Source organism: Punica granatum, chromosome 6 (assembly GCF_007655135.1).
Source record: "Punica granatum isolate Tunisia-2019 chromosome 6, ASM765513v2, whole genome shotgun sequence".
NCBI lineage: Eukaryota > Viridiplantae > Streptophyta > Magnoliopsida > Myrtales > Lythraceae > Punica > Punica granatum.
The window spans coordinates 21,984,667-21,999,572 of record NC_045132.1 but is presented as its reverse complement, the minus strand read 5'-3'; the positions used below and the strand labels follow the sequence as shown (position 1 = coordinate 21,999,572).

At 46.5% G+C, this 14,906-nt stretch overlaps 4 protein-coding genes across 4 annotated transcripts; 1 reads left to right on the top strand and 3 right to left on the bottom strand.

The window, feature by feature from the left end:
- Window positions 1–211: 211 nt before the first annotated feature.
- LOC116212530 (keratin, type I cytoskeletal 9-like) lies at window positions 212–3,587 on the bottom strand. Its single transcript, XM_031547192.1, has 4 exons — window positions 2,775–3,587; window positions 2,421–2,626; window positions 918–992; window positions 212–831 (listed from the first exon to the last, which is right to left on the bottom strand). Exons 1-4 carry the CDS (start codon window positions 3,409–3,411, stop codon window positions 409–411), a joined length of 1,341 nt encoding a protein of 446 aa, XP_031403052.1. The 5' UTR covers window positions 3,412–3,587; the 3' UTR covers window positions 212–408.
- Window positions 3,588–3,756: 169 nt separating this feature from the next.
- LOC116212532 (uncharacterized protein At1g27050) lies at window positions 3,757–5,333 on the bottom strand. The gene is made up of 2 exons (XM_031547194.1): window positions 4,823–5,333; window positions 3,757–4,264 (listed from the first exon to the last, which is right to left on the bottom strand). The coding sequence occupies exons 1-2, from the start codon at window positions 5,180–5,182 to the stop codon at window positions 4,016–4,018; spliced, it is 609 nt and encodes a 202-aa protein (XP_031403054.1). The 5' UTR covers window positions 5,183–5,333; the 3' UTR covers window positions 3,757–4,015.
- Window positions 5,334–5,790: 457 nt separating this feature from the next.
- Window positions 5,791–8,056, top strand: LOC116212531. Its single transcript, XM_031547193.1, has 2 exons — window positions 5,791–6,790; window positions 7,369–8,056. The coding sequence occupies exons 1-2, from the start codon at window positions 6,249–6,251 to the stop codon at window positions 7,781–7,783; spliced, it is 957 nt and encodes a 318-aa protein (XP_031403053.1). The 5' UTR covers window positions 5,791–6,248; the 3' UTR covers window positions 7,784–8,056.
- A 3,196-nt stretch (window positions 8,057–11,252) lies between these two features.
- LOC116211215 (homeobox-leucine zipper protein HAT5-like) lies at window positions 11,253–13,409 on the bottom strand. The gene is made up of 3 exons (XM_031545486.1): window positions 12,975–13,409; window positions 12,423–12,784; window positions 11,253–11,926 (listed from the first exon to the last, which is right to left on the bottom strand). The coding sequence occupies exons 1-3, from the start codon at window positions 13,087–13,089 to the stop codon at window positions 11,483–11,485; spliced, it is 921 nt and encodes a 306-aa protein (XP_031401346.1). The 5' UTR covers window positions 13,090–13,409; the 3' UTR covers window positions 11,253–11,482.
- Between the last annotated feature and the right edge of the window lie 1,497 nt (window positions 13,410–14,906).

Genomic DNA, 14,906 nt, shown 5'->3' with positions numbered 1-14,906 from the left:
ACCTTGCCGATGCGCCGAAAAATTTCATGGTTATTGTGCCAAGTTAGATTGATTTGCACGGCGGTTCAATCCGAATCTGTTCCGATATCATTGTATTGAAATGTTCTTTTTCCTGTTCCCGAGATAGTCCACACTCCACAGTTTGAACTCTCGATCAAACCTAAGGGACCACTCGCACTAGCCATTCCATAGCTCAACCAAACTTGATTGGTTAGACATGGCAACTCATGGAATAAATAAGAAACGTCCAAAGTTCACTATAAGCAAAATGTTCTTGCATAATGCCATAATCTATTCTTTGGTGATGAATAGTCCTTAGCTGGACGACCGAAAATACCCGAGAAGGCCAACCCAACCCTGCCGAGACAGCTGCAATGAGACTCCCCTACTCAAACCGCATGTCTAATATCACGAGGCTACTCCTACATCAGCACCGTCATGGCTGCCTCGGGGCCCTGCCCCTCCCTGGTGGGGGTGATTGTAGGAATAGCCACCCCCTCTACCGCTGCCTCCTCGTCCCCGATTGTTGTTATAGTAGTTCCTCGGGTAATGATCGCCAGACTGATCGTAGTATGAACCATTTTGGTAGGGCCCACCGCCTCTTCCCCCAGTTCGACCGCCACGACCATTAGAATAGTAGCTGCCACCTCGGCGACCGCCGCCCCTGCCTCCCCCTCGGCCACCTCTCCGGCTCGTGTAGTTCCTTCGAGGGGCATATTGGTGATCCTTCGACTCTCTCTCTCTTTGATTAGGTTCCACTTCTTCGAACTGTGAGTAGACAGTTTCTTGTTGATCTGAGGACTCCGGAGGGTTTTCGCAAACGGCTTCGTCCTGCATAATTGCATGCTTCACACAGTCACTATCATGAAAACCGTTCAGACAATGAGCCAATAGAGCAAATGGCAAACTAAAAGCACCTTCTTAGGGTCCTTGGTAGGACTAGGCTGCAAATCGTCTTCTTCATACTTTTGAAACTCAACGGCCATTTCATCCTGAGAATACAGGGTGAGAGCCTAATCTCCATACACATCCTTGATATTGAAGGTAAGAGCATAATAACAGGAAAAGCAAAATCCATACACGTCCTAGAAAGAAATCTTTATGAAGTTTGCCAACGAGGGAGACCCTCAGCACATATAAGCGAGAATGTAACACACTCTAATGAAGATATCAGAAATGTAGATTACATGGATTTAACATATCCATCCATACACATCTGGGGATGTAATGCAAACTCGAATGAAGCACAAGTATAGATCCCCAGGTTGAGTGTTCAGTGGCAACAGCAAAAATTAGAAAATGTTAAATGACCACTTTTCAAGCTCCATGTCTCACTCATTTCGCGGATAGGAGTACAAAACAATAACATACACATCTGGGGATGTAATGCAAACTCGAATGAAGCACAAGTATAGATCCCCAGGTTGAGTGTTCAGTGGCAACAGCAAAAATTAGAAAATGTTAAATGACCACTTTTCAAGCTCCATGTCTCACTCATTTCGAGGATAGGAGTACAAAACAATAACTTTCATGACATTCATTAATCATGTGCAGACCCCATCCTAGCTGGGAACTAATACATTTTGAAAACACGCATGCACTGATTCTGAGTAACTCTTCATGCCACTGATTGCGAGCCTAGGTATCTTACTACTTAAAGCTGTTATTCAACAGTAAAGACATATACGACTAAGGTGTTCATATTCAAATATCCATTTCCATTAGGCATCATATATTTGCAAAATTCTACTCACCTGGGTTCTCATAAGGAACCACAATTTGTAAGATGAATCAAAAGAAAACAAAAGAATTATGCCTTCAACTCGCATGAAGGCTTGAACCAGCTGCTACATGCCAAAACCAGGTCCACGCAGACTGATTTAACCATGGTCACCCCAATTAGAGAACAAAGATGCCCATTGGGCATCAACAGAGCCCTCCCATTACAGTTTTTTTCCACAGCAAGATTATGACATGGCACATAACCAGCGTTCAAAATAAGGCTTCTCATAGAACGATTCCCTTTTATCAATGGATCAAGAGGAACAACATTCAACTAAATTAGTGAACTCGCTATGAGCACAAATGTGCGTGTCCAGACTTAATAAGGCCCTTCCAGTTCTGTACTAAACATTTTCTTCACAGAAGAATTAGGATATGAAACATCTAAGTGTCGAAATCATCTTCTCAATAGAAATGACATCAAAATTCTTTCACCCCTTGGACAAGAATGACATCGAAATTCAGCTATTTAACACTGTTACCAGTTGCTAGCAAGTTACCAGAGACCACAATCAATGCATATGAGACACAATTTACATGAAACATCCTACAGCAGAAACCCGAATAGCCCATCCCTATACATACCAGAACAGCCCATCCATATATATTTCTAAGGCACAAACAGGGAAGAATAGTACCTTGTCCCCGTGCTGCTCTGCAACCGACCCTTCCATTTGAGGAGGTATTGTCACCGGCTCCTCCAGGCCTTGAACTGGCACTTGTACAGGAGCATAGTTCCCTGCGGAAGCTGCAGCCGCCACCTCAACGGGGGCCTTCATCTCTGGCATTGCCGTGAAATAATCCGAAGCCATAATCCTATTGAGCCTCTCTCTCAGTGCCGCATCTGCAATTCAAGATTAAGACACTAACATAAGAATCTTAGGAACATATCCGTAATCTATCTAGAAATATGCCTTTTTTTCCCCAGTGATTGTACTCCAATTTAGTAAAGAGCTGTATATGGCAACTTGTAGGAAAGATTGGAAATTTACAAGTTACAGGAGAATTTGGGTCAATAGGCTGGTCCGAGTTAGCAAGCCACAGCTTTGCGTGCTCGATGCACTGCTGCAAGGCGTTCTGGTGAGAAAAGCTCGAATCTGCCGGCCTCGAGATCAACAGACCGCTCAACATCGAAATCAAGTCCAAATCTTTCTCCCCCAGCAGATCAGCAGAGTCATCGTCCGTCACGTAATCGTAGGTCAGGCAGCACCCGCGCTCGTGCGTCCTCCTGAGCATCGTCGAGGTGTAATCGCTCTGCGAGCTGACCGCGAACATGGATCCGAAGTATAGTAGGTTCAGAAGATCCCCGACCCCGACGGCATCGTCACCGCCTTCGCTAGGTTTTGGCTTCTCGGCGGTACTGACGGCCTTGGTGGAGAACAGCTGGAGCTCTTCCTGCACGGCGGAGGAAAGCTGGGGGCGGAGCTTCTCGAGCTCGTCGATGGCGGCGACGAAGTAGGGCTTGGACCGGAGGACCTCCTCCTGCTCCTTGTTGAGGGACTTGCCCTGGGAAAGGGCCTCCTCCATTTGGAGGATGCGGTTGAGCTTCTTCCGGTGGGCGCGCAGGCGCTTGTTTATCACGCTCATGACGGGTCCGTCGGTCGCGTCCGAGGCCGCCGTGGTCTCCATTGAAGGGCTGCGCGCGGCGGAGCGAGGGAATAGCAAGCGGCGGATGAGAGAGTGGGGGAGTGGAGAAAGTGAGAGGGAGGGAGAAAGAGTGCTTCTGGGCTTTTAAAAGTGGACTGAGGGCCGTTGACTGACCGGAAAAGCTTCAAACCGGAGCTCTGAAAGCATTAACGGTACCCCGGGTGTATATGAGCCCAAAGCCGCATCACTGCAAACCAACCTTCATGGAAGCACGAGCTTTCATACACCCGGTGTAGGTAGCTTTATCAGTCACCGAAGAGCGCTTTTATCTTCTGAATAATGATGATTTTCCTAATTGCTGAAGATAGTGAGAGTACTCGTTTGATCTTCTGCATACTCTTCGCCCATTTAAAACCACTGTTGTTACATCTATATAAAATTACAGTTTCCTAAGCAACACACGAATTTTACATGTCCAATGCAACATTGTGCAAGTCTAACACGCGAAGCACAAAGTTTAACACAAGCCTCGACTTCACCTAATGCTATGCGTAACTAGTAACTACAACCTAGAAGATGCCGCTGATGTTGCAAACATTAAGGAAGACGTTCCTAAGCCAATGGAAGTTCAGCGGTAATGGCATCATCAGAGGATGTCGTCGTAGGCTACTATTTCTCTCCCTCGGAAAGGCACCTCCAATGTGGAGTCACTGCTGGTGCTAGCTTGAGGATTGACTATCGTCGAGGCGAGCTTGTTGGCCCGCCCGTATTTGCTTAGGGGGACCTCTGCCTTCAGAAGCTTCGACGACGAGGATGACCTGCTTCCAATGCCCCGGTTGATGCCAACTCCGACTCCCCACTGCGCGAGAGGATCGTTCGCCCAGGATACTTGCACCTGCAAAGTTCACCACATCTCAGAGCTTGAATAGGAAGCATCAATGCAGAATGGCAAAGATCGATCATTTAGCTCCACGATCTAAGGTCTGCTGTGATCCGATCCTACTGGTGACCAATTTGTTAGAAGGCAGAATCCAACCAAACATATAATTACAATCGAAAAACAAAATCAACCCGGAAAATTTTTTGCTTCCAGCATGGCAAAGTGAGGATAATTAATGAAAGGACGAGAACAAAACGACCAATTCTCACCTACACAGGCGAAGATAACAGGCAGGTTGCTTCATATGACTACTCCAATGAGCTCAAGCTCAATGTACTGATAGTTAAATTCGAGCAGACAAAAAAGGCTTGGACTTTCACCTATAAATTAACTACCAAGCAACACAACCAACGCACCAGAAGCAGGGCACGTGAACATTCCAACAGATCCTAAACGATGCAGCTCAAATTGGGTAAAAATCCAAACTTTATGACAGGACTGAACGAAAACTCATAAATTGAAAATAATTCAGATGGAAAAAAGAGAAAGAGATGGAGGGGAAAAGGAAATTACGGGTTTGGAGTCGATAGAGATGCCGAAAGAAGGGTCGAGGGAGGCGGCGATTGCGGCGACGGCGGAGTCTTTGGACCGGAACGTGATGTAGCCCACCTCATCCCGGTCGATGCGGATGCGGGATATGGGGCCGTAGATCTCGAACCGGGACTTGAGGTCTAGGACCGAGCAGTTCGGCGGCAGGCCCATGGCAACCACAGCAGGAGGCGGGGACGGCTTCGAGGTGGGCGCGTCGTCATCGGCGCCGGCTACGGAGGAGGATGGGTCGAGAGGAGGGCGGGGGAGCGGGCGGCGACGCTTGGATATGAGGGCGGGGACTTGGCGGGAGAAGTAGGAGGGTTTCTCTCTCTTGCGGCTCATAGTCCGACCACGAGAGGAGAGCCGAGCCGAATCTCTGAATCAGAGGATTTCTGAGTGAGCTGGAAGTTTGAGCAGAGCCGGGAGCTGTCGTGTCGATTATGGTATCCAGTTCCACGGCCGCAGGGTAAACGGAAGTCAAGACCCGGTTTAGTTTGACCGGCAAATTTTATGTGGGTTTTGGTCAACAAAGCTTTAATTCGCGAGAAAATATTAGGTGGGTAATGAAAAATGATGAATCCTGCGAATCTGTTCCTCCGACTGTGCCGAAGTCAGACTAGCCAATTAATTACCCATAAAGTTGCTAATACTTACACGATATGCCATTGTGTCTATTCACAGTGATTTTGTCGGAGGAATTAGCAATGCACATGGGTTATACATATCGGCCTCCATAGACTAGATACTGGATAGATTATGGTTAGGCATAAGTATCGGCCTTAGCCATCGGGCTGCTACATGGATTACCTCTTCCGTATGTTGAATCCGCATCTGGATTATATCTTCAACCCCGTCCGAAGACCAAGAGAAGAACATGGAAGATTAGAACATAAGGTCAAGAGAACCAGAAGACATCTTTTGCTGAAGCTGCACAGTGGATGTTCATTGTTCGCAGCTCCGCCTATGCTTCTTGTTTTGACTGAACCTTGACCAAAGAATCGAACTTTGTCATCTTAGAAACATGCCGTTTTAATTATGCAATTTCGAGCCTTAAGCCTCGGTAAATCCACCGTTATTTGGATGCTTATGCCCACCTGACCACCACTGCCGGGGCCAAGAAGCTGAAGGGGAAGAACTAGCACCTGAACGAATCACCCTCCTCATCGAAATCCAAGCTTCCCTTTGATTGGACACGGCAAAGTTAGTCTTTTTGAGCTTTTCAACCTCCGAAATGTCACCTCGATCCCCACAAAATCTCCTGCTATTTCTTGGGAAATTCTCTCACTTTCAGCTCAGAATCCATGGAGCTGATAAGGGTTGATTACTTCGCTTGAATTTCTCCATTTGACCCCCGACTTCTTCTTCTTCTTCTTCTTCTTCTTCGTCCTGATTCAGTCTTGCCCCTTCAATGGCCGCCTCATTGTCAGCAGCTCTCTCATTCACCTCCACCAACAAAACCCACCTGAGGAAACTCCCTCACACCCCTCTCCGGCCTCTCGACGCCTTCCACGTTGCCTTCTGTAACCCAGCTCCGTCTTCGAACTCCCCGGTCTCCCATTCCACAATCCGTCCCCTTCTATCCACGCCCCGCTTCCCTCGCTTCCCCAACAAAGCCTCCACCGCCGGAGATGACTTCTCCGGCGACGAGACCCTTCCATCGCTCTTCGAGGAGCATCAGCCCGTCAAGCTCCTATTGTGGGCCGTGGTCTGGGCGTCCTTGTCCCTAGCTTGGTTTGCGGCTTCTGGGGACGCAAATGCTGCCGTTGACTCCATCAGGGCGTCCAGCTTCGGGCTCAAGTTCGCGGCCAAGTTGCGGAGCTTGGGGTGGCCTGACGAGGCTGTGGTCTTCGCCCTCGCCACGCTGCCCGTGATCGAGCTCCGTGGAGCTATACCTGTCGGTTACTGGATGCAGCTCAAGCCGGTGGTCCTTACAGTGCTATCTGTTCTTGGGTTAGTCTGTCTGTCAACCTCTCTCTTTCCACAATGCACTTCCATTGTCAGTCCAATTTCTCCATAAGATTGGGCATCTTAGTTTTCTAACTTGCCAATATTATAGATTCAGGTAGAAGTGACTGCTCATCGTTGTCGATTTCATGTGAACGTGCTTTTAATTCGCTTTACTTTGTTCTGTTCTGAAATGTTCTTGAATTTTAGCGTTATATCATATAATCGATGGATTCATGAAATTAGTTGAATTGTATAGATATCAGATGTGTCTGATATCACACAATCGCCAAAAGTTTGCAGAATGTAGATTGGTTAGTACACGGGTAATGTCAAACTCAAATCAAATATATGGTGCTCTGCTGGTCTCCGAGATTTAAGTTTGCGGAATGTAGATTGGTTAGTACATGGGCGATGTCAAACTCAAATCATCGATATCATGCTCTGCTGGTCTCGGAGCCTTAAATTTCTTGCTTGTCTGCATATTCTATCTTAATCTGAATTATCGGTGGTGAAGATTTGCATTAGAATTACTGAACTTGTCTGCCGGCGCCAAATTGATATACTGTTTTTGTTGGCCACAGAAACATGGTGCCTGTGCCCTTCATTATACTGTACCTAAAGAAACTTGCAACCTTCCTTGCCGGGAGGAATCGTTATGCGTCTCGGGTACTCGACATGCTATTCAAGAGGGCCAAGGAGAAAGCAGGTCCGGTGGAAGAGTTCCAGTGGCTTGGGCTCATGCTTTTCGTGGCGGTTCCTTTCCCTGGAACTGGAGCTTGGACAGGAGCCATCATAGCGTCGATTCTTGACATGCCCTTTTGGCCCGCGATGAGCGCAAACTTCTTTGGAGTTGTGCTTGCTGGGCTCCTTGTGAATCTGCTGGTGAATCTCGGCCTTAAATATGCCATTCTTACGGGTATCGCTCTCTTCTTCATTTCCACTTTCATGTGGAGCATCCTCCGGAGTCTTAGGAAGTCTCTGAGCTCCCCAAGTTGATGTATGAAAGCATATCAGCTTCTATAACATGTAAAACGAATGATTCAAGGAAAAAATAAGATGAGCTTTGCCTACTCATTTAGGTTAAGAAGATCGCTTTATTGCAATCTCGGAGGACATGCCACATATTTATGGATTACCATGTTTTCAAGCTAGGCTACTACTTGTGATTGTGGTTTTAAATCTCTTCTGCCGGTTTATATTGACACCGAAATCATATATGTGGTTATAAACTAAACCTTGTTCTACAATGGGAGAGAATCAGTTTTTCTTGCCTCGAGGAAATGTGGGGAAAATTTTGCCGGACCTTAAATTTATGATCATTGTGCTATGCTTGTCAAGAACTATTGTTGAAAATAGATTGTAAACGATCATTTATGCTGATGTAGAGTTTGATGCAACGGTCTCCGATTACCAATCTTATGTCTCTAGTGAAAGTATAGGTTCCTACAGAAAAACGTTTAATTTGCCAGTGAATGCTGGAATCTTGGGCAAACTGTTGTACCACTGAACGTAGTTACATAGAGGATCCTTTATGGACGGGTAAACATCAAGACCATGAATGTTGGTCATGTCCAGTGAGTCTTGCAGTTTTCATATATGCAGTCGAGAGAAGAAAACTAGATAGTTAGAACTGCATTGATTTCTGCAGATGTTGTTCTCGGGCTGAGAAACCTCGAGTCTTGAGGTGTGCAGAAGGTCATAATCTCCGACTTATTTTGGCAGCTTCGCAAACTGAAGTTGAACTTAATACTGCGAGAGAATGCATTGTCCATACGATGTCCAGTATTGCATAAGGTTTCTGCAGTTAGTCATTCGATTAATGTATTAAGGCACTAAGCGATGCCTTACGAAACAGCTAATGCATACATGGGGGTGAAAAATATGAAACTGTATTCGGTTTTCACATTCCTAATACAGACTAGGGGGAGAAAAATAGTTCCTGATGAGCCATGACACCTCGAAATCCCCCGAAATAGGCTGGTAATTGATGTTCTTCTTGTAATAAACCCTCCGTACATCAAATTGAGGAAGACAATTCCTGAGACGGCATCATTCGGGAGTAGAGGCTCAACTCTCTACATTTCGGTATTCGACCAAACTCAAACGGTGCCATTACCATTTCTAAGTTGATTTTCTAATTGAAATGTGAACAGATGTACTGGGTCATTCGTCCCAAGGTCATTCTGCCAGCAGATTTGGTAGGCAAACAATGTGCGGGTTGGTCACATCTCATTACATGGCCTTCGAGCAACTGGGTCTTGGCCCATTTCACTTAATTACATTGGTGGGTGGTTGGTCGGAAACTTGGCTGGTCCATGCCCCTAGTTTCGTCTTGACTTGTCTGACGTCGTTTTGGGCTCATCACTTCGTACCTCCATACTAGCATAACATGCATTAACAACTGCCTAATATTTTCTCATTTTTATTCCATCTCTATCTTACGAGAGCTTAATCAATACCGAAACCGAATCCAAGTCCAAGTACCTCCCCCCTCCACATCACCATCTTACATTCTTACTCCACTAGATAAATCCTAAACTGGAGATCTCACATGAAGCTAACTATTACGATCATTTTGTCCATAGCACGTACAGAATATCATAGATGAGACTGCATGAGATGTCAGGTATATATGAACGACAATCGGGCGCGCCCCACCATCGGCAAGTTGAACCTCAAACTAATCGGTCCCGCCCCCACATTGCAGCCGATGGGCCCGCTGACAGGAACACGTGGCGCGCACGTGGGCTTCCGGCCCAGCGAAAGCGACCCTACGACCGGGTGACGTTTTGAGGCAGACACCTCCTGCCCTGTCCGGTCACCACCAAACCAAAGCCCCGCCCCCCCGGCTGACGGGCCCATCAATGGCCCATGAACCCACTAGAATTTGACGACGGTCTTATCCGCTACCGGAAGGGAAGGAATTCGGGAAAGGGACAGTCCCCTGAAACGACCACGTATTTGGTGCCACGTCGGGCCGGGATACCTCCCCCCATTGGCCGTCGGAGGTTCCGTGGTGGAAGGGAAGGCTCTCGTTGGCGTGGCGGGTTGGACGAGAGCGACAGCTGGGACACGTGGACGGCTGATGAGGGCTCTGCGGATCCAGGCCGGACACGTGGACGAGACAGGTTGTCGTTTCTGGGACAGCGGAGATCTGACCGTCGGCGGGGAAATATCTCCCCATACGAAGGAAATGTACACGCGGCAGCTGTTGAAGGATGGGTTGAAGTGTCCACTTCCCTCCCCACTGATCGGACCCTCTCCTTCCCTTCCAAAAGACGCAGTCTTTTTGCATCCCCAAATACCAATACATTTAACTCATACGGATAGGAAGTATATGAAACACAAATAAATGATGCAACACTCGAAGCAATTCGACGAAGAAAGAAAATGCGGCGCGGCACCTTTAATCAACAAAGTGGGAATTTCATTTGAATAAGGGAAGTTGCTCTTTACGGTTTCTATTATGGAGGAAACACTTTTGTCTTGTCTTCGTTCGGAAAGAAAATAGAAGGTCATTTAATTATGTCCAACACCTTCGCGATCGAAATGGAGGAAACCCTTTTGTACTTCGCTGATGATGCAATCAAACAGTTCATATTCCACGGCCAAACAATATCATATGCAATAAATCCTCGAATCTGTTGCGCACCTTGATACTACACTTCCCTAAAACTACCGTAACAGGACGGTCGTATTTGTTGTGTATACTTAGTTCTATTTTTCTTTTATTTTACCGTACTGAATGCAGTCTTATTTGTAAACAGCAGACATATTTCCGTAAATAGCAAGTCGGGTTCCTCTCCATACCAATTGTAATACAAATGGACTACAAAAAACTTCACCGACTAATTGGCAAAAGAAAGGCACGAGCACGCAGTAAAAGGGTCTTAGAAATTTCTATCTTGGATGTAATTAAACTGCAGTTAAATTTATTATAAAGAGACAAAGGGGATGTCGATGTCTCTTGGAAAAAAAAGAAGCTATTCGGGAGCTGAAAGCCCTTCCAAGTTCAAGAAGCTACTAAAAATGAAAGGAGAGGGACCATATGAACTTTTTCTCGACTTTGTTGTTTCTTTCATTTTCAATCCAAATTTCCCTGTTCTCTGCTCAGGACTCATAAAAAAGGATACAATATAATATTTGTATTGCGTTCCCGTCACATTCTACAAATTTTGAATACATTAACTGTGGTAAGTTCTCGACCATCTGAGATTACGAGAGAACGTTCTAGTTGATAATTTTGTACGAGAAAGCTCGTTTAAATCAAGGGAGCATGTAACCGTGCAGCTTGAGATCATGCTTGGCAAAGCAAATTGTCGCTATGCGGATTAGTAAATCCTCCTTTCGAATTTAAGAAGTGTATGATAAGGAGAAATGAACCTTCTTACTACACCTCTTATCGTGCCGTGTCATCAAAAATTAAAGTCAAAGGAGCGAAAATGATAGGAAGTAGACTTTAGGATAAGTAATGAGGTGTGGCATAACATCGTGGCAATTTCTTATCTCATGTTCGACTTTTGCATTCATCCGAGGTTATCGAATCACCTGATCAATTGGGACTTCAACTAACGTATGGATTCTGATATAATGGAACGTGGGACGGACGAACATTACTGTTCAAGGAATCTCTAAATCCGTTTATTGCCTCGTGAGCATAAGCTACATAACTACTCTATGCTGCATTTAATCGCTTCAATACGGCCAGGACCAGAACTGCTGATCCAACTCAGCCGTGAATCCGAAACCACAGGTGCTCGTGGGCGGGGCCCTATACACCCCGTGGTCAAGCCTGGGAAAGTCGAGGTTGTCGCCTTCTTCCTGCGAGAAGTCCGAGCAGTCAGGCTCGAAGGCGTGGGAGGAGTTTGCAGGCTCTAGCAGCAATGCTTGGTGGTTCGAGTCCGTGAAGTAGGGGCTGTCCGAATCGAGGACGCCACTGCTTCGGGAGGCGGAGGTGGTTGCCTCTTCCGGCTTGCATCCCCATGTGGGCTTCTGGTCAGGGAGGTCTTTCGTGATGGCGATGTTCGGTTTCTGGTCTTCTGAGATATTCCCTGAGCTGACAGGCTCAAGTGGGTCTGATGAGTTCTGGTTTTCCTTCCCTTTCTCTTTGATCAGCAGTTTCTCTTTCAGGGAAAGCACCTGCAGTTCAGTGCACGAGTCATATTTTCTAACCGTAATTGAAGAAAACATAGCCCAAAAGACAGAAGAAACAAAAATCCTCATTCGATATGGTGGAATGGATAGGTCGTGCCTTCACATTTGTTTCTCCGGTCATTTGGTAAGGTCGACCTCTACGGATGAGGCATGGTGTCGACAGGGATAACTACTTACTTTAGTTCTTTGTCATTTATAAGTGACGGTTACTATCAACGATAAACAGTTTGCACTATTCAGGTTCCAACTAATCCAAACAATAGCAGGTTGCAATATATGGTTTGAGTCCGCCTCTTAAATACATCATAGGTAATTGGTATAAACCGCTTAAGCCAGTTGCGCGAGTGTCATTTACTCGCTAAGCCTAATCAGCTAAGCATTGGATCGTCGGGATAATGACTTGCCGACTGTTCTAAAAGCTTAGATTGAAAACATAAACTAGCATGACAACGAAAAAAGCAATCGTTTTTCGCGTAATTACCTCTTCCTTCAATTGCTCTTCCTCCTTGAGGAGGCAATCACACTCGGCCTTGAGCTTATCATAGCTATCCTTGAGCTCACCGTACTCCTTCTCCAGCTGCTTGGACTTGAACCGTGCCCGCCGGTTCTGGAACCATATGGCCACCTGTCGGGGCTGCAGCCCGAGCTCCTTGGCCAACTGGGCCTTCCGCTCGGGCTCGAGCTTGTTCTCCACATCGAAGCTCCTCTCCAGGAACTGAACCTGGTGGGCGCTGAGCCGCCTCTTCTTCGCGTTCGGTTGCAGGAATCCATATCCCTCGTAGTCTTCTTCATCCCCATTCTGACCATCCCTAGGGACGACTTTTTCGAAATTGACCATCGGCTCTGCACCCGAAATGAAACCCGATTGGTTAGTCTTGGAACCTCTGTCCAATCTTTAAAATGTAATCCATGTTACTATGTTTCATACTCAAGACTAGGCAAGATATATTTAATTCCATAACAAGGAGGAAGTCCGAAAAGAAAACAACGACGGTGGCGTTAACCGGAATGCTGTGATAGAGATTCAAAGTACCATGGAAGGCAGAGGAAGGGACGGGGATCCAGATAGGATCAATGGCTTCTGAGGAGGAGGAGGAGAAAGGGCTAATAGTGGCGGAAGTATAAGCCTCTCGACCCGCCATGGCCATTACATGTAAAGAAGGAAACGCCGGCCAACTCGTGTGCACGTTCGGCCTCACTCGACGTACTCGGGCTATGTTCTACGGCTTATGGCGGAAGAAGCTGGTGGTGAAGATCACGGCAATGTGGAAAGACTGGGAAGATGAGAAGCTCACTCCCATCCCTTAACCGGACAGTATTTATGGAAATTTTGGAGCCAAGAGAAAGAGTGTCTGTCTGTTGGCTGTCAGGGAAAGGAAAGGCCTTTGATGGTGGAGGGAGTGGGAGAGGGGGATGAAGGGAGCTCGATTGAATTGAATGAGGAGAGCAGGGGAAAGGGGCCAGGGGGTTCCCTTCCCTCACCATTTTATGTCTGGGATAAAGGACGGGTGAGGGGCATGAAGTTACCATACTGCCCCTCTTATCTTCGCCTAACTAGGCTGGCCGTAAGGAAGATTAGGGGTGAAAAGTTGCACTCCATGGTCATTACAGCCTCTTATGATTTGTTGAATGGATTGGTGATGACTCCGCCTACGGACCTGATCTTATCGATTGATGACACTAGATTCGAACAACAATCATTTAATTTTCCGTATTGTCTGCAACTTCAAATGACGAGTTTTCTAATCGTGAGAGGACAATTATTGATACGAGAACGTGGATGGCACCACGGCTCGGGGATGGATAGGTAGGCGAGGCAAAGTCTGGCTCCCAAGGTCAGGTTTCAAGTCTGGCCCGCCTAAGCTTGTGATTCAGTGGAATGAACGTCCCAAGATCCATGCCACGAGAGATAGAAGCTCGATGCTTAAGCCATGTCCCGGTGAGGTGCGGACCGGATTACCGAACCAGCTTGGTCAGAAGTGACATAATACCTCGTTTTGGAATAATTAAATCTGCCTAATTGGATGGAAACTGCGGTAAGTGGTTGTGGAAAGTAACTGCCTTTTTTTATATTTTTTATATTAATAAAGTCAATAATCACGCATGAGAAAGGAATACAATCCTAATGGATGGAACGGCATGGACCTTCCCCGAGAGTCGACTGGTGATTGCAAAAAGCCCTCCGGGGGGGTAGGTTAAGTCCAATGTTCTGTTAAGCATTTTCTCCCTTAGGGAACTATTTTTTCTCGAGCGGTGGGGTTATATTCCATAGCTGTAGGGAACTAACACTAACATTAGTCTACGTCTTCGATTTCTGTGTTAAGAAAAGTCCAATGGCTCGAACTCGAGTGAGCAGCAAATGAAATCATCCCGTCATCTCACTTAGAGCGTAACTTCATAACAACCATCCATCTCACTTTCCATGTCTCTGATTATCGACCCGTAGAAACTATGGGTTAGGTTCTAACTTATTTCATCTCGACCACGAGGGATAAGGACGGCAGGGCAACTCCCCCGTCCTCCAAAAGCTCGATGAGAACACCAGGCAAACACTCTTCGCTCCGGCTCTCCTGAACTGCAAGCCTTTCATGTTGGGATGTGTATACATTCATGTTTTTCGAAACATTCTGGATGATCTACGAGGGAAGCACATACTCCACTTGCGTGTCAGAGATACATTTAGGAACAGGGCATTTACTTATTTTGTTAACCAGCCGCATTTTCGGGGTTAGGTCGGGGCGAATCACGTAGGCACTTGGGACAGTGACTCATGCAGGCTACAAAAGTCAAGCATTTTGTCAAACAAGTTGCAGGGGTAAGAGACTTTCTAGTAACCCCCGCGGCATCAGCATCAAGCCTAAAGTTTAGTAATATCTTAATGCACATATCTCCATACGTACAGCACCTTTCGGGTAAAAATCCACGACTCGTAACTTCTGACTTCGGTCATGCCACGTCAATGAGA